Source organism: Periplaneta americana, chromosome 7 (assembly GCF_040183065.1).
Source record: "Periplaneta americana isolate PAMFEO1 chromosome 7, P.americana_PAMFEO1_priV1, whole genome shotgun sequence".
In the NCBI taxonomy this organism is placed as follows: Eukaryota; Metazoa; Arthropoda; class Insecta; order Blattodea; family Blattidae; genus Periplaneta; species Periplaneta americana.
In genome coordinates, this window is record NC_091123.1 from 148,150,312 (window position 1) to 148,169,983 (window position 19,672).

The window sequence follows — 19,672 nt, forward strand, 5'->3', positions numbered from 1 at the left end:
AAGTATCCAAGATGCTACCCAACCCAGTCAACACCATGGACCAGACGCATATGGCGCTTCATGTTACTCTTGCGACTTAAAACCTGTGAGCAGATTGAACAACGAGTTTCGCCCAGGTGGATGGCAGAATGATACCACACAGAGTTTGCATGTTGGAAAGTCTTTCCACACTGACCGCAAGAGTATGGCTTCGACCCTCCTCCTGCGGCTTGAGCAGTTCTCATGGCTGTTGTTGGCCACCGAGAGGAGGGCATCTGTGTACTGCGAGCAGAGCTTTCAGACACTCCATCGCCCTGTAAGGAATCCTGTGACTGATTCTCCCCTGATGGTCCAGGTTTGGCTAATATTTGACTTATGTCTGATGCAGAGAGACTCTCAGCAAATGGTGGAAGGGATGAGTCACCAGAGTTGGTACTGTACATTTCTGTAGGCTCTTGTTTTCCAACTGCTGATGACGACGTACCGCCATGTGTAAGTATCTGTGACATAGACGGCAGTGGTTCTCTGCTCGAACTTTGACCACCACCAGCAGCAGTACCTTGGTTTGAGTCACTGTAACTTCATGAAGAAGCATCCTGTTCTTGTTCCATATAGTCTGGCATTTCCAGTTTCAAATTTGGTACTGGAATAATTTCAATAGGGTCCGGACTTGATCTCCCAACTGACTGCGTTGTTGATTGGGACAATTATGTTACAGTCTGACTCTTCTGAGATATAAACAATAAAATTGTCTAAAATTATGTAAGTGAGAAAGACGAAAATTGAGTTATCTTCCTTCTGCATCCCCTTCAAGATATTTGTCTACTGTGCCTCTGAACTGAGAACCGTCTAATTCACTTTACCTATGGAAGAAGTGTCTCTACAATAACCGTCAGTACAGACTTAGGAATATGATGCTTAGTGTAATTCTTGGAATGTGAAACTCTTAATTTAAAAATCAAGCTCCACTGCCACAAATACCGGTAGATAATGTAGGTGATTAAAATATAGAACACAAGCTCAATTCTACTGATTATACATATTACAGAAACAATTATTAATTGTAGGCCTACTCTCTGTAATGATTACCGGTACCGTATATGATCTGCCATGTGCCACAGCAGTGTCATACCTTTGTACCATGGTCAAAACTTCAACTAAGATTCTAAATGTAAGACAAATGGCACTTTCATTGTACTTAAAACCGAAATAATTGAATACCCAAAAAGATATTTTTAATGTGAAAGGTTTAAGTGAGCACCTATTCGGCGAAAATGTTCGTCACTGTTTGTATAATGCTCTGTGCACATCTTGCTTTTTTTTTTTTAGCAGAAGCGCATCTATACAACTTATAATAGGCTATATCATTGCTCAGTAACAGGTCGATGCAACCTGCAACATATCATTATTGGAAAAATAAATGAAGTTTGAATATCATCTTAGTATTACCACGAAGCTTGAGGTGATGAGAGTACTAGGAACACTAGACTGTGCCGGTACTATTTCGCATTGTCTGCGATGAGGCGATAGTAGCGATCCTAGTGTTTAGCAACTATCTAATGGATGCATATTCCCTACATATTTAGCTTCGTGACTGGTAAGGTAATAACTGCCTCCCATTGGAGGTAGCCCAGAAGAACTCAGTATACTCTCCTACATGAATTTTGCAATATTCAATGTTTACATAAATTTTGTAGAAAGAAAATTAAAATAAACTGTGGTATTACATTAATAATGTTACTAGTGGCTTGACCAGAGAATGCTGCATTTATTTTCTTGAACCTCTTACAATAATCATTAAAAGTTAAAATTCTTTGTTTTATGATTATTCTAAGATAATTCTGACGATTATTTGAAATCACACAACCACCAGCCATTTAAACATTCCACGCAGTTATAGGGATTCTACGAATCCCCTGCCATCCTTTTTTCTTTTGTTATCAATTATTGTTTATAGTTAATTAAAATATTATAAAAATTATAATATGTTTTTTCTATATTAATGTTAAGCGATTATTCTTGGATATGAATCAAACAGAGTGCCTTTAAATTATGGTAATTGATATATTGTGTATTAGCACAGTCTAGTATATATAGTCACGAAGCTTGAATTATGGTAATTGATATATTGTGTATTAGCACAGTCTAGTATATATAGTCACGAAGCTTGAATTATGGTAATTGATATATTGTGTATTAGCACAGTCTAGTATATACAGTCACGAAGCTTGAGTTGTTGAGGGTACTAGGAACAATAGACTGTGCCTGTACCATTTCGCATTGTCTGTGATGAGGCGATAGTAGTGATCCTAGTGGTTAGCAACTATCTATAGATGCATATTCCCTACGTATTGAGCTTCGTGACTGTTATACTAGACTGTGGTATTAGTAACATTGACGTCATTAACACATTGTTGTTGAAATGGTTGAAGTGGCAGAAAGCCAAATTAAAATTCAATAAATCACGACAGGCATTTGTTAAATGATACAAGCTATGCTATGATGGCATACCTTTTGATGAGATGTTTAATAAGAAGTAGTACCACCACAGTATACTGTGGTAGTACCAACAGAATAAAAATGTAAGTTAAATACATTTATATTTTATATTAATATTAAAGTAATAATATATATGGACGTATTTAAAATTAATCTTTGATCATAAGAGAGTAATGAAATTTAATTAAAAGGTAAATGAATGAAGCACAACTTTAGTCATAAAATGTGGTATCTAGATAAATCACTATCACATTTTAGTGCATAGGAAATGAACTTAAAATTAATAAAATAACTTAGACTATTGACCACCTCTGTGGTATAGATGTCAGCAAGCTGGTCTTTTATGCAGAGGGCCAGGGTTCGATTCCCGGTCGTGTTGAATTTCCTGGTTGAGGTTATTTCAGGGTTTTTCCTCAACCCTAAGGCAAATGCCAGAAAATTCGGGCCACAACATCCCTGAATATCACTGGCCTCATTCATCACCGAAATCATATTCATAACGAATCAGTAATACATATACAGTCATCATAGATGATGAGTTCACAACAGTAGAACCAGTCTTAACAATAGTATATAGGCCTTCGGATTTCACATAAAAAAAAAAAAACGTAGAAGATTAACTCGCAATATGACCAGAGATGTTAAAGCAAGTATAAATAACAGCGAGAAAAAAAAAACTTAGACTATTGTATGTGTACAAGTCATTCCACATAATCATCACATATTTTCGTCGGTTGCGTGAACTGTTAGTTTTTAAGTAGTAGAAATGATTTCTGAAACGTTATATTGCCATAAAATCCACGTGTAGCTCGTATCAAAATAATAATTGCTTACGTTTAAGTTAAGATACTACCGTCCTTATAGCATTTGCATAACAATCTTATTTTATATATTATTTGCTTAAAAAATAATAAACAAATATTTTGTAGTTATATTTTGTCCTCTTTTTAGGTGTTTTAGTTCTGCAAACAAGGTAATCCCGTTTTTCAGAGATGCATCACTAGTACGTAACTTTCATCTGAGGAATAACATAAATTTTCAAGATGTAATCACTCTTGCTGAAGGTAAATTCCATACAGAGGTAATTAGCATTCTTGATTCAATTAATGCTTAAGTAATTATTTTTAAAGGAGACATATTTGTAAGTGAACACAACAGTTGAACAAGTGATTTAACTGACCGTGCACCATAATTTATATTTTTCAGTGAAAGAACATTTAATCAAAGAAATGGGGATAGATCGTGGTTATTCAACAGAACATAAGTCCAGAGAACATCTGCTGCCGTTGTTACCAAAATCACAAGACGAGCTACCAGTACGTACAATGAAAGTAAGAAAAATAAAATTTCATAGTTACATCCAATTTAATTCTAATTAACATGAACATAGTAAATTAGACGATATAGTTCTAAATTAATAGTCTGTTTTCATACTTATTCTTTATTTTGAATCTATGTTTTTATCCCAACAAAATGACTAAAGATTAAATTTTGTAACTTAACTAGCTCATAATATATCAGTAGTGTGCATTTGTAGAAGTAACTGGAAAGCAATACTAATGTGAATTAGCTTAACATGATATACAAGTACTTATGGTAGCTTGACATTGTTTTCTATAAACTGAACTCTACAGTTGTAATTTTTTTAAAGGCAATTATTCCGACTGTAGCTTTGATTAACTTATACCTTAGGATAGTTTCAGCATGGCAGTCATTCCGTTGTCTAGAGATGCCTCTCTTCAAGAAAAGTATGTTTCTGTGTTCGGCAGTGTGAGATACGGACGTTTATTGGAAGCTTTAGATATGTTTGCTGGTAAGTAAGGATATCTGGTAACGGTAAAATTTAGACAATCGAATATGGTACTACTATCTCAAAAGTAACATGCTTCATCTGAAAGAAAATAATCCTATCGCACACTTTCAGATACAATTTTCGTATGACAGACTTGCTTTTCCCAGTTATAGTATTTTTTAATTCATCGACTTAAAAACAACTGTTCTGTATTCTGGATCCTTGGGGTCACCCTCACTGGAGGGCTGATGATTTGATCAAATCCTTCTCTCTGAAGATATTCAGGAAACATTGTTTTGCTGAATTGTCTTGAGAGTCTTCATATCTTTTAGGAAATACAGTTTTAAAATGGTCAGGAATAGAATGTTGAGATATGTGTTAAGTGTTGAGTTAGCTTGTTTTCTAATATTATTTCCAAATAACCATTCCTCAGTTGATAATAAGCAAAAATAATATTTTTGATGAAGTTACCTTGAAAAGAAAAGGAATCTTGCTCTAAGTTTGTGTCAGTTGTTCCGAGTTTCTCTGCGAAACAAGAACAATGCTTCATTTCTAACAGAATACTTTAAATTTCATTTCAGTGTGGGTAGCACATAGACACATCTCAAACCCTAAGAGAAAGCCTGATGATGACACACCTTACGTCATAGTTACAGTCCTTGTGGATCAGATTGATTTTGTTCCTCTAAGCAGCCAGGTAAATATACTCACTTAAAGAATGGAAATGGTCCTTCAACAACCACATTCCTCTCCTCTCCTCTCCTCTCCTCTCCTCTCCTCTCCTCTCCTCTCCTCTCCTCTCCTCTCCTCTCCTCTCCTCTCCTCTCCTCTCCTCTCCTCTCCTCTCCTCTCCCATCCCTCCACTCCTTTCCTCTCCTCTCCTCTCCTCCCCTTCCATCCCCACCTACCCTCTTTTCTGCTCTCCCTTCCCCTCTCCTCTCTCCTGCAGCTGTCTCTCAAAAGGGAATTTTGCATTTTGTGTACTGATACTAATTTCAATATGTAAGCTTAAACACAGAGCATATGATCTCTCAATGATTTAGAATTTCTCATTGCTGATGGTTCACTGTAAGCCCTCCTGAATTCTGTAAGGTTTTATTTTGGTGCTGTGGATCTATCGCATGTGGGAAAGTCTATGAACGTGTCTGATTCAAGGAGAGGATTAAGATTAAGGCAATGCATTAACTTATTTTTTATCTGTGACCACAATATGTCCAAGAAACCACACAAGTTGTGAATTATTAATCATTGTAGTGTTTATTTAATTGTAGATATATTTCTTTTGATTTCAGGTCATAGATGACATATATTTGTCAGGACATGTGTCATGGGTCGGCAAGTCATCAATGGAAGTGAGTGTGTGGGTGGAACAGGTGATTGCTAATAAATTAAAGAAAGTGATGAATGCTTCATTTCTAATGGCAGCACGGAACACTACTCTTACTCATTCTGCATTTGTGAACCCACTTGTAGCTGAAAACGACACAGAAGCAGCAATCATCAAAGGAGGAGAAAGTAAGAAAAACATTGCTTCAATTTAGCTACTTGATTTAAAAACAACTTACCATATTGTGTTGCCTTACATGTTCACTTTTCCATTATACATACATACATATATATATATATATATATACTACTGGGTTCAAAAAGTTCCCGGAATTTTACTACCATTTTTCGTATTAATATATAACAAGGGATATTATACATTTGCCGTGGCCATGTTTAGATTGATTACTGGTCATGATTGCCTCAGTAAACACCTCCATCGTATTGGAGTACTGAATTCACCTAAATGCTTACTGTGCACCAGAGAAGAGGACATGGAGATGGAGCACCTGGCTAATTGTGAAACTCTTAGGACATTTGTGGACCTTCCATCAAAATATTGGGAAGCAAGAAGGATGATGACTTCATTGTTAAATCCAGAGCATTAGATACACACACACACATTTGTTTTGTTGGTAACATTCATGATGTCATTTCCTTAAAGTTTGTTGATAATGGCGATTGTTGGTTTTGAGTTGTAGGCAATTGTTTATCATAGTGTTTTGTTTGTTCGTCGCATTTTGTAATTATGTCCACAGAGCAACGTACAAACATCAAGTTCTGTGTTTTGTTACACTAAACTCCTGCAGAGACATTAAGATTGTTGGAAGAAGCATATGGCGAAGCAGCAATGAAAGAAACTCAAGTGTATGCCTGGCATAAACGTTTTTCTGGTGGCCACGATAGCATCAAAGATGACGTATGCAGCGGTCGACCAACAACTGCAACAAATGAAGCAGTCGCTCATCGTGTGCGTAATGTTGTCAGGGATGACCGACGTAAAACCATAAAAGAGATAGCAGCAGAGGTCGGAATATCAGTCGGAAGTGTACACAATGTTATTCACAAGCATCTCAACATGCATTACGTGTCTCAGAAGTTAGTTCCGAAAATGTTGTCGGCAGAACAGAAAGAAACAAGAATGACTCTTGCTGGGGACATGATCAGTATGGCTGATGGAGATGGTGATTTCTTAAACAAAATTATTGCTGGTGATGAAACTTGGTGCTACTTGTACGACCCAGTCCCTAAATGACAGTCATCTGAGTGGAAATCGAAAACATCTTCTCGGAAGCAAAAATTTCCTAGGGACACTTCTAAAGGCAAAGTTATGTTGGAAGTTTTCTTCGACTCTCAAGGTCTCATCCACCATGAGTTCATTCCAGAAGGTCGTACTGTAACGAAAGAATTGTACGTAGAAATCCTCTGTCACCTCCGGGACGCAGTGAGAAGGAAACGTCCAGAAAAGTGGGTAGAAAACAACTGGTTCCTTATGCATGACAATGCACCTGCTCATCGCGCAATTATTGTAAATAAATTTTCTTGCCAGGTACAACATAACTGCTTTGGATCATCCACCATACTCTCCTGATCTCTCACCACCTGATTACTTTCTGTTTCCCCGTCTGAAAAGTCATCTGAAAGGACGGAGATTCAATGCTGAAGAGGTTATCGCAAACGCGACGAGAGCACTAGGACGGGGTTCACAAAATGGCTTCCAGGCCTGCTTCCAGGAACTCTACACGCGTTGGCAAAAGTGTGTTGTTGCTGTAGAATAGTGTTTAAGGTACGTTGTTTCTATGATACTAGCAAATTCCGGGAACTTTTTGAACCTAGTATGTATACTGTATATAATGTGAACAGAAAATATTATGCTGCAAAACATGATTTCTATCTACCTACTTGCCTCTCTATTCACGCACTCACTTATCTACCTTGCTGTCTATTTGAGAAGCCAACTGGCTGTCCATCTTTCCATCAATCCATCCACTTATCTATCTGCCTGCTCGCCCGTCTTCAGTAAAAAATATTTATGTACATGAATTACATCATGAAATTGATATAGCATTAGTCATTAGGAAATATAGAAAAATTGACTTTTTTCTGTAAAAATTTATTTTGCTGTGAGATTCACATATGTTCTTTCAGGAACTGTTTATCACAACATTAAATAATTTTAAATTCAGAAGACTATCTATGTTATCTGTTACTGTAGGTCCTTTTCACACATTGTCATTTAGCTGTAGTAACCAAAGATGTTACTTTTGTACATATGAGCAAATGTCTATAATGGAATATTGTTTACAAAAATTAATCATATGCGTTTAATTGAACTGTATAGTTTATGAATGAGGTCGGATATCTGATTTTTCAGAGGTTATAAAAATAACTTTCTTGTATAAGTGTGAGCTCATTCATGCTTTGTACTTCACATAAACTTTTTTATTTCATTGGCGTTGACTTCAGGTACTGTACTATTATATTTGTGTTGCATACTACAGTTGAACAGTTGACAACTCTTTCTAAACTAGAATGCTTACTTTTATAATCATAATGCTTTCTTAGAAGGCCACTAACTAAATGGCTAGAGTACCAGCTTTCTTTGCTGGAAACCAAGTTCAAATCCAAGTGAATCCAGGTAGAATTCGTGGACAGAAACCTTTTTGAGTTAGGTTTTCTCAAAGTAGGTATTATTGTTTCCTAGCTATAAAAGCACCATTCTTCCATAATTCATAGCTGTCTTCTTTCACTGGTACCTACACTAGCAATTTCATATTACCTATCCCAAGAGATATCTACATGAGATCCATACAGTGAATATTATATGGAGCAAGAAATCACTAGAATCCCAGAAGCTGGTGCAAGGGCCTGAGTATTTGAAAATGCCATCATAACAATCAATGCTTACTACTAGAAATTATTATGAAAGTACTTGTCAGTAACAGTTATGTTTTAAGTTTCAATACCTGTTATAAGAATTCTATTTCTAGGTAGAAGAAATCGGCGACTTCATTTTCAGACACACTCACTTCTGAAGGTCACACCAGACGAAGAAGAAATGATCCTGATCCATAAGTTATTCCTCAGTACGATCGATGCAAAAGATCCTACATGTCATAGGAGAATTCTGCCTTCTAATACAATTTGGATGGACCAAGTTCAACGTTACAACCTATTTAATGGATATCCAGAGGTATTTATCATGATTAATAATTATTACCAACTTAACAATTTCTCAAGAATGTGACAGCTTTATGGAAAAAAAGAAGAAATAGATGTTACAGATGTTGAAAATTACTCATTTCTTCGGTCACAAGAGAGGGATGCCCTATGCAACTCAGTCCGAAACATAGTGGATATGGATGTAACACTATAAGAAGCATGCACCCCAAAAATACTTTCATTAAATGATCACATTCCGATATACTGTACCATAGTCAAGCTATAACAGGGGAGTAAGTAAATGATATCCCCCACAACCTCGTTATATCGGGATTCTATGGTTTTACTTCCCCCCCCCCCCCCCCCCCCCCAAGGAAACAGTTCTCTCTCCGCCTATGCTGATATGGAATGATCCTTTTCATTGTACAAAATAATATCAATTCATACAGAAGGTGTAATCTTTTGCCAGAAAATATAGAAAAGTTACTTGTGTTGTATTGTAACCTGTGTTAAATGCAGCCAATGTTAAGAAGTTTTTTTTTTTGTTCTGTTCAATGTAAAAAATTTAGTTACCTGTTTCTTAGATTCAGGTAACTATAATATTATACACTAAAGGCTTATTTTGTAAATAATTATGTAAACCTGCTCGAAAGATTTAGGAACGAAGATATTTTAGCATTGAAATGTTAAATAAATATTTTCATATTGGCAAAATGTTCTTCATATTGTGCTGGTCTCCAGTCAAAAGCCAGATTGATCATGAATTGAGAAGTCATATTATACCATATATATATAATATGTTGTAAATTTTATATTCATATTGCAAACATTGCGATTGGTTTGCTGTATAAGTAAGCACTGCTTAGCATACACGTACAACAACTGCTATCAGATGTCAACTGTAACACGTACTTTTTCCCCCTGCCTCTAGGATCGGAACATGCACAACAAAGTGTTTGGAGGCTTTATTATGAGGCAAGCCCTGTCGTTGTCACATCACACAGCAACCCTGTACAGGTGAGGAGAGGTACCGGTATCTTCTTTCTTCAGAGCAGTGGTGTATAATGACATACTTATCCATCTCTCGGTAGGGCTAAATATTGGCTTAAGGGGACACGCTACTGAGATTTCTAATCTCCACAATTTTGATTGTAAGTTTTTGAAATTTTAAAATCGAATAGATGTTGATGAGTTACATGTGCACAATTATCTTCAAAATTTTATGTTGAAAAATGTACTCGGAAAAAAATAAAATATAAAAAAGTGTTTATAATTTTAGTAAACAAATATCTGGGTCTCATATAAAGATAATTTGTTTCTTAAACGTTTAAAACGATGCTAAGACTCCCTACAATGAAATGGTGCATGGGTTTGTTCCTAGTCAATACATTTCATCAGTAAAAAAAAATTAACTTTTAACAATGACCAAAATTGACGAAAACTCAGTAACGTGTCCCCTTAAGCCAGATTTTCATCAGATCATAACTTTTAGAATGGCTTCATGGTCTATCAGAGTTTGAGCTCACATAAGCCTGTATGGCTGCAAATGTCCATTCTTTATTATTCTTTCATTTTTAATTTGTTCATTAATGTAGTTAAATCATTTATGTGTATGTGTGACTGGCTAGTAATTTGCTCATGTAAAGTACACGATACACAGTAGGCTCCAAATTCAGTAGAAAATAATTGTAAATTAAGTTACCTATTCAGCTACAGTGCCTGCAGGCCAACATTGTTTTCTCATTTACATTGTTTCTCATTAGGTACCTGTTGTTATGTCTTCCATTCAGTCTAATAACTTCATGCATTATATTCTAATTAACGTTTTACTATAGACTGTGTAAGTAGTTCTAAATGAAAACAATTGATTTTTTGACACATTGTTTATGATCGACAAGAACCTTTCTCTTGCCAATGCTGACAGTGTCGTTATTAAGAAATAATTGTAATCGTACTCACTGATTGACTCTACTGGGTGTTCATTTCAAAGTGTGTCATGACGTCACTGTTGTGAGTCAGCGATTTGAAGTGAGTTTCAGCTTTTATGTCAGAGAAGTTGCTTATTAATCAAGGCGTTCAATCTGAACTTGAGAACATGTACGGTATAACTTGAACGTCATAGCAACAGATGGCGGTCTGTACTATCTGTGTACTACCATAACCTCTTTCAAACTGTGTTTTGCGCGGGCAAGTCGTACGCAGGGTATTTGTTATCATCGGTTGCGTACGCAACATTCCACAATACAAATCAAATGCTCCATGTCCATGTACACCATCGAAGTTAATGTCAACAAATATGTAAGTAATCGTCTTAACCCTCTCCCCATATCCCGACAGTAAGAAAAAAACCCACCTCAGTACATGTTTCCCAACAGTTCACATTCCTGCCACTACCGGCATTACCATACATATCGGTAAGTACTCTTCAGAATGAACGCCGTACTTGCTAGGCAACTTCTCTGACACATAGGTAATACACCTCTGCGGAAGTGTAGGAAGATTGAATTCTCTAGGCTCATTGACTAACCACATGACGGCATACAGCGAGCAATGACACACTTTGAACTGAACACCCAGTATAACTTCTTTACTGTGTTAACATTAGAAAATTGCCTGGCTGACTAATTTCGAAATGGTATTCTTCATTGTCCAAAGTCTAGTGAAGTCCCGTGCTTTCTTCTGGTTTCCTGTTGTGGTGGGGTGTGTTCATGATTGTGTCGAAAAGAGTGTGTGTTTTGAAATTCAGTTGAGTGTTTAGAATGTGCTGTGGGTGTGTTTTTGTGTGTTTGTAAATTTAATATTGTTCTAGAGTGTCAAGTTTCTGGTTTTTTGGCTCGATGTGTGATATTTTCATGTCAGTGTCTATGTTGCTGTAGTTGTGATTGGAGTTTGTGATGTGTTCTGTGTAGGTTGAATTGTTGTGTGGTTTGGTTATGGCTATGATATGTTCCTTGTAACGTGTTTGAAATGATCTTCGTCTGTCCAATGTAGAAGTCGTTGTAACTATTACATGCTGAACACTCAACTAAATTTCAAAACACACACACTTTTCGACACAATCATGAACACATCCCACCACAACAGGAAAGCAAAAGATAGCGAGGGACCTTCACTAGGCTACGAACAATGAAGAATACCAGTTCGAAACTAGTCAGCCAGGTAATTTTCTAATGTTAACACAGTAGAGAAGTTATAAATTCAATCAATGATTATATAAGTGTTAAAAGTGTATATCCAACAATGAAGTATAATCCTACTGTTTTAGAGGCAATAATTCACCGTCAAGGAAAGTGTTAAGAGAGTCAGCCTTACAGCATTTTCTCTCTTGCAGTCAAGAGTACGCTCAGCTTATCCATATGTCTGACATCTTGTTCAAGAACTCGATCAACATAGGAGACATTATTGGGATGCAGGCACGTGTAAGTACACACAGTTGCATAATGTTGTCCACCTGATTAATTCAAGTTTTGCTGTGGTCCTTAAAGCAACAGTGCGCAGGTTTTCACTAACCTCGTTACTGTAACTATGATATATGAAGATTACCATCTTCGCAATTGAATAAAATGAATCTTGTGTACTACAGCTTTGCTCTCTTTCGGAAAGTATCCAAATGATAATACTTCAGAATATTGCGTGACTTCCTCCTTACAAATCCCTTTATGTTGAAGAATTCTTCTTCATCATCAGTATTGTCATCATCATCAACTATCTTGTCTACTTCATGTTGATTCACGATGTTATCACATCTCACATCCTCATATGAAGCTTTTGTATTCACTCATTACCAGAAAAACCGAGTCACTTTCATTTCGTTACATTTTATTAAAATCTAGAAAAATATACAGTCATAGTCATTGAAATAAAACTGATTGTTGTCTCAAGAGGGGTGCGCGGTAGCTTCACAGTTAAGGGAGAACGCTATAAAACCGGAAGTTTGCAGGTTCGATTCCTGATGGAGTAACAATTAAAGTAATGAGTAAATTGGATTGGTGCTTTATGAAATAAATGGTAGCTGCAGTTTCAATATTTCTGTGGAGTGGGGGTGAGAGGAGAGGCAATGGTCCATTTAAATCCCATGTTGTTCCTGTTTTTATTTTCAGCATCTTTGATATTATTATTATTATTATTATTATTATTATTATTATTATTATTATTATTATTAATTTTCATTTTATATTGTTACTAGAAGATTGATTGATTGGTTGATTGGTTGATTGATCGATCGATCGATTGATTGATTGATTGATTGATTGATTGATTGATTGATTGATTGATTGATTGATTGATTGATTGATTGATACTGAAGCTATAGCATGAGAAGTCATCAACTAAGATATTGAGTTATGGCTAACCCCACAACTTCACATGGAAATATTCTTGTGCGCAAACATAAATATGTTACCAGCATTGTAACACAAACACTTATTTCTCATCCTGAAGGTACTTTACACGGAGATGAATTACATGCAAGTTGGAGTATATGCAGATGCGTACGTTTCATTGAAGAGACCTCCAAAACACACCAATTCATTCCAATTTACCTACATGTTTTCCAATGTTGTGAAACCGGTTATTCCTCGTACATACGATGGTAAGCAAATCATTTCAGTATTTAATGTGTGTATGTGTTTAAGTATATGTCGCGAGCCTGTGCGCGTCTATGTGTGTTTGTGTGTGTGTCTCTGTGTGTATACAGATACTGGAAGCTAGGAAGTTGTCTGGCTAGTGAATGCGAACACAATATCTCCTCCCTACTTTTATTCTTATAAAGATACTACTAGCATCCGTTGAAAAAAAAAAATGCTAACTCTTTATGTGTGCAGCGTTCATACAATAAATAGACGTTAGGATGTTGCATTAGTTGGAGGTCAGTCTTTAAGATAATGTGGCGAAGACAATAGGAACAGTTATTAATTTAGTTTCATTGAAATATTTGAAGTGTGTTATTGTATGAGAAATATTACATAGTCTAAAACTTTTGTGTTATGTTACAGATGCCATAAGGTACATTGAAGGAAGAAGATATTTTCAGTATGTTATGGGTTTAAAAGATAAACAATCGGAGGATAGCAAATAAGAGAATTTTAATTGTTATATAAGGAATAAATATTCTTAAATACAATTATTTGTAATGAAGAATGCATGTCAATAAAAAGTTCAAGTAATAGCATGTATATTCATTCAGCGTAAGTGTCTCTTCCTTCTCGTGGCTTCAGTCTTTCTTTAACGCAAAATAATAATAATAATAATAATAATAATAATAATAATAATAATAATAATAATAATTACTTACTTATGGCTTTTAAGGAACCTAGAGGTTTATTGCCGCCCTCACATAAGCCCGCTATCAGTCTCTATCCTGAGCAAGATTAATCCAGTTTCTACAATCATATCCCACCTCCCTCAAATACATTTTAATATTATCCTTCCATCTACATCTCGGCCTCCCCAAAGGTCTGTTTCCCTACGGCCTTCCAATTAACACTCTATATGCATACGTGCTACATGCCCTGCTCAACTGAAACATCTGAATTTAATATTGCTAATTATGTCAGGTGAAGAATACAATGCGTGCAGTTCTGCATTGTGTAACTTTTTCCATTCTCCTGTAACTGCATCCTCTTAGCCCCAAATATTTTCCTATGCATCTTATTCTCAAACACCCTTAACCTCTGTTCTAACTTTCAGATTTTTTGATGGCAGACTAGATGACAAAAGCTTCTTAACCGAATAATAACAGACATTTCCCATATTTATTCTGTGTTTAATTTCCTCCAGAGTGTCATTTATATTAATTGTTACTGCTGCTCCAAGATGTTTGAATTTTTCCACCTCTTCAAATAATAATAATAATAATAATAATAATAATAATAATAATAATAATAATAATAATAATAATAATAATAATAATAATAACAACAATAATAATGTGCTATTATTAAGGAGCAAAATCGTTGTCGAAAATCAAATAGTAGAACAAGGAAACACATTCAAGGATTTAGGGTCTACACCTGTGGAGTAACGGTCAGCGCGTCTGGCTGCGAAACCAGGTGGCTCGGGTTCTAATCCCGATTGGGGAAAGTTACCTGGTTGAGGTTTTTTCCGGGGTTTTTCCTCAACCCAATATGAGCAAATGTTGGGTAACTTTCGGTGCTGGACCCCGGACTCATTTCACGGGCATTATCACCTTCATTTCATTCAGACACTAAATAACCTAGATGTTGATATAGCGTCGTAAAATAACCCAATAAAATAAAAATCAAGGATTTAGGAAATTTGATTTCATACGAGGAAGAAAAGTATATAACAAGCTGACAATTTAAAAAAAAATAATAGACATAATAAATAGCATATTTAAACCAAAGATACAATTAAAAAAGACTAGAATCAAATTATACAACACCATGGCTCTTCCTACTCTTCTATACTGCAGTGAATTCTGGACCATCAAAGCAGCAAATACATCAAGAATTAGAGCAGCAGAAATGAGATGCATGAGAAAAACAGCTAGTTACTATTGGTCAGATTACAAAACTAACGCAGAAATAGCAGAAAAATTGAAAATGACCCCATCTTGGAAAAATTTGAAAATTACGAAAGACAGAATGGTTGCAACATGTAGATAGAATGATAAGACAGACTGCCTAAGATTTTAAAAACTACAGATCAATAGAAGATGACGTTGACGACCTATGGAAAGACTACTGGACTAAAACCTGAAGTGAGACTGGAACAGGCCAAAAAGTGGCCTAACCCATGATAGTTATATGATGATATTATTGTTGTTATTATTATTATTATTATTATTATTATTATTATTACTACTACTACTACTACTACTACTACTACTACTACTACTCATTCATTCATTCATTTATTTTATTCCATAGATCTTACATGAGCAATGAAGCTTTAAGATGTGGAACATGTCAACATTTTACAATATTACAATTACAATTTTTACAAATTTTTATACTTCTACAGTTTAGTAATTTTCTACAATTTTTACAATTTTGTACAATTTTTTTACATTTTTTTTACATTTTTTTTACATTTTGGCGAGATGTAGTGAGATGAGATGAGGTCCGAGGATTCGCCAAAATATTACCCGGCATTTGCCATTTCGGTGGGGGAAACCTCGGAAAAACCCAACCAGGTAATCAGATCAAAGGGGGTAATCAAATCAAAGGGGTTGATGCCAAGGACTCGCCATAGACCATCCGGCTTCAGTCCCACGGCTGGGGAAAACCTCCGAAGAAACCAAAGTCCAAAGGGGGATCCAACCCAAGCCCGAACGCAGCTCCGGATCAGCAGCCCAGCGAGTCTGCCGACTGAGCTACATCGATGGCTCTACTAAAAGTATACAATATATAGCCAATCAGATTATTAAATTTACAAACGCAAACGATCATTCATAAGTTGAGCTATATTATAAATCAATACTTTACTCCTACAATCATTAACCTTATCTGTTTTCTGACTTACCTTTACTAGTGTCGATACTGGGTCTGAGTTCTCCTGATCAACATTCATTGCTTGAAGAGCACTACTACTACTACTACTGTTGCTACTGCTACTACTATTGCTGCTGCTGCTTCATGATTAAAAATTTGGAATTGCAAAAGCTAAAGATTTTCATGATTTGAAGAATATCAGGTTTTTTTTTTTTATTTATTATTTTCAATTCTATACCTTTTAAAGATTTTTTACTTATGATCCTGAAGTTAATACGTCATTATTGTAACTTTGTACTCGCATATTGTCACTGTTAATATAAAATGTGTAGTCAAGACCATCAAGTAAATGAGATTTGGTAGGTAAAAAAGGTGAACAATTCTCAATAAATAAGAAATGTATTTATAGTGTTAAGAAATTTACATATTTGAGAAGTGTAATCAGCAAAGATGTTGTTATAAATAGAATAAAGAAATCGAATAGTGTATAGTCCAATTGTATTGAATTCCGAAATCAAGTTCCATGTTAAGGCATACTGGTACTAAACTGAAATATCCAATAGTATAAACAGATCAAAGAAAATTAAATTGTAAATATAGAAATGAAAATGAAATTGGATTGGACATAATTAAGGAAAGGCTTTGAATCTATTGAAAAGATGGCTTTAGTCTAGAATTTTCAAGGGAATAGGGGAAGAGAAAGGCCAAAACAAATATGGAGATGAACAGTTGTTGAGATTTCGAAAGAAGGGAAAATATAGAAGTGAAGAATTTGGAGCAGAAGAGGATTTGATGAAGACACTTTGTGGATGTTCTATGATATGCTTCTGCTAGGAGATGATGATGATGATGATGATGATGATGATGATGATGATGATGATGATAATGATGATGATGATGTGAAATTCATGGTGAACAAAGTTGGTGTTCAGAGTGGGTTTTTGGAAGATACTTAAATTTCCCTATGACATTTCACCAATTCTCTGTTGATAGCAGTAGTAGTAATAATCATCGTCGCCGTCATCATCATCATCATCATCCTCATCATCATCATCATCATCATCATCATCATCATCATCATCATCATTTAATTTAGATGAAGTGCGTCTTTGACGTCTAAGTGAAGTACAAGTTTCGGTACCTTCTTGTAGAGGTGGGCGCTTGAGGTCACATCATGTAAATCGAAGTATCCGCCGTTGATTAGAAGATAAATTTGTAACATTCTGTATGGTTTTTAATGTTTTTAATTTTACCGCTCTTTATACAGCCATATTTTGAACAAATGAAAAATGCAGTCTAGGAGTACCAACCAGATAATTTTATAGAATGAAATATGTTATATGCATTGGCCTTGGCCTATATTGAACAAGAAACATATTGTGTCTATAAATATAAAATAATAATTCATGATTCATAACATATATTTTGTAGGCTATATAAAATAATACTTGTGAAATGTTTTATCACAAATCAAAATGTTTACACTCCTTGTTATGTTGGTCATTGGTCTAAACGCGGTTCTTCATTTGTTATTTTGTTTTGATTGTAACCGTGGTGGATGCTGGACTACGCCCACATGTGAAGTATTGGGTGTTTCAAATAATTTGTAAATATATGTATATCAAATATTTTAAAGCAATTGTCATCACAAACGAAATAAGTAATACATAAATGCAGTAAACATGTCACGTTAAAAATAAAATTGCAATGGTTGTACTCATCTTGCCTTTTAGTTAAAAAAAATATGCACAATCATCTTTTCATTCTGCAAATCATTATTATATTTGTTATCTATAATCAGTAGTAATCGCGTTAATAAAATTACAATATGTCCCTTGTTATAGGCAAACACATAATTGGAAATTTAATGCTTTGGAGGAATACAAGTAAAATGAAGATGTAAGTACCAGTGTCAAAAATTCCAATTAATCTATAGACACATTTCAGTTGCTGCATTTGATGTCGATGATGTAAATGTAGTAAGTTTTAGTTTATTCTACATGCACACTACAGTTTCTAAATAATAATTAGGAGTGCCCTATGCCCGCACACCTGTTTTACGATTGAAAAAGTGCATATGTCTGTGCTATTGTCATGTCATAGGCCTACTTATAAATGTTGTTTTTAAATATTTTACATGAGATGAACAAATGCATATATGTAATTCAAGACTTTTATATCTCTAGGTACCAGTTTGCTCTTCGAACATGTAGTAGCAATATCATTACAACGAACTCTTCTACAGCAGCTGATACCACAGGAAAAGAGAATAGTTATAATTACAACAGCCAGTTTTTAAGTGCAAATGATATAACAATATCAGAAAGTAAGTTTCGTATGAAGTAAATTTATTAAGGAATCACTCATGTTTGTATTGTTCTAAGTTGTATGTATATGAAGTTTAGAATCATTAATTAATAAGGAATTATAGGCCTATAGCCATAGAGGACATATTTTTAAATAATGCAATTACAGGCTCCATTTAAATGCTGTAATTGTGAGATATTTTGTAAAAGAAATAAAGGAAGTGAATGAAGTATGTTAAGGAAAGACCTGGATTTCAAAATCATAGTTGATATTAAGAAGTACTGGTAGCAAGAAACAGAGGGATGATTGGCCTGACATTCATTTGTGTTATTTTTACTCGAAGCACATAGCCTAAATCTATATCCTCATCAAACCTTATCTAACCTTGTCACTGACAGTGTGGCTACATGTCACGAAGCTGTCTCTTCATAAAAACCTACCTAAACTCATCTCTAATGTTGGCCCATTATCCTTCTGTTTGGTAGCAGATTGTCTCAGTAATAGGTATAACATGTTAAGTTTTAATGGCTGGTTCTGAAAGAACAGAACAGCAGTAGGAAAACATATCCCCCCTCTCACCGCTTCTTGCATGGCAGCTGCTCTCTCTGTCTACTGTGTGCTGTCTCTCTCTACCCCCTCCTCCCACTCTGGTGAGTCACTCCCTAGCCTTCCTACAACAAACCTATGTCCGCCAAAATTTGATGTGCATTTCTTCACTCTCGTGGTAAAAATTACGCCTATTAATTAGCTCAATTTCGTCAAAATTAAATGTGCATTCGACAATGACGTGGTAAAAATTACACATATTATCAAGCTCATGTTTGTAAAAATTAGGTGTCTATTTGGCAGCTCTCACATGGTAATAATTACACTAATAACAAATTCAAAATGACCGTATTTAGCATAACACAACACTCACCTGTAATCGTAACACTGTTGGAGACCCAAACTCCCTTCCCTTGCTCCCCACTGAGCATAAGTAGATTCATTTTCTACCTTTTCAGCATGTGTTGTCGTGATCGTATAATCTAAAGCGTTACTCGTTACCCATAGTGTGTGTTCAGTAGGCAACTTTGATGGATCAAATCCCACTGTAAGCGAAGAAATAAGAAGAAGAAAAAAAGAGAGAGAGAAATGTAGCGAAAAAGAAAGA

At 35.3% G+C, this 19,672-nt stretch overlaps 2 protein-coding genes across 5 annotated transcripts in view; both read left to right on the top strand.

Annotated features, from left to right (window-relative positions):
- The first annotated feature begins 253 nt into the window (after window positions 1-253).
- LOC138703567 (acyl-coenzyme A thioesterase 9, mitochondrial-like) lies at window positions 254-13,941 on the top strand. Of its 4 annotated transcripts, none has more exons than XM_069831542.1 (10): window positions 254-3,559; window positions 3,685-3,809; window positions 4,171-4,291; window positions 4,852-4,967; window positions 5,563-5,785; window positions 8,587-8,789; window positions 9,690-9,775; window positions 12,024-12,177; window positions 13,199-13,349; window positions 13,753-13,941. In XM_069831542.1, the coding sequence occupies exons 2-10, from the start codon at window positions 3,708-3,710 to the stop codon at window positions 13,833-13,835; spliced, it is 1,239 nt and encodes a 412-aa protein (XP_069687643.1). In that variant the 5' UTR covers window positions 254-3,559; window positions 3,685-3,707; the 3' UTR covers window positions 13,836-13,941. The 4 variants fall into 4 exon arrangements, with proteins under 4 accessions (XP_069687643.1, XP_069687642.1, XP_069687644.1 ...); XM_069831541.1 differs by having other exon boundaries at window positions 254-3,542; XM_069831543.1 differs by having other exon boundaries at window positions 256-3,542; window positions 12,090-12,177; window positions 13,753-13,940.
- A 3,817-nt stretch (window positions 13,942-17,758) lies between these two features.
- The window catches only part of LOC138703570 (acyl-coenzyme A thioesterase 9, mitochondrial-like), a 36,131-nt gene continuing 34,217 nt past the window's right edge, over window positions 17,759-19,672 (top strand). Inside the window, exons 1-3 of the mRNA XM_069831546.1 lie at window positions 17,759-17,790; window positions 18,057-18,111; window positions 18,399-18,538. Coding sequence (XP_069687647.1) covers window positions 18,080-18,111; window positions 18,399-18,538 — 172 coding nt within the window. The 5' untranslated portion in view covers window positions 17,759-17,790; window positions 18,057-18,079. The remainder of the gene's footprint in view (window positions 17,791-18,056; window positions 18,112-18,398; window positions 18,539-19,672) is intronic.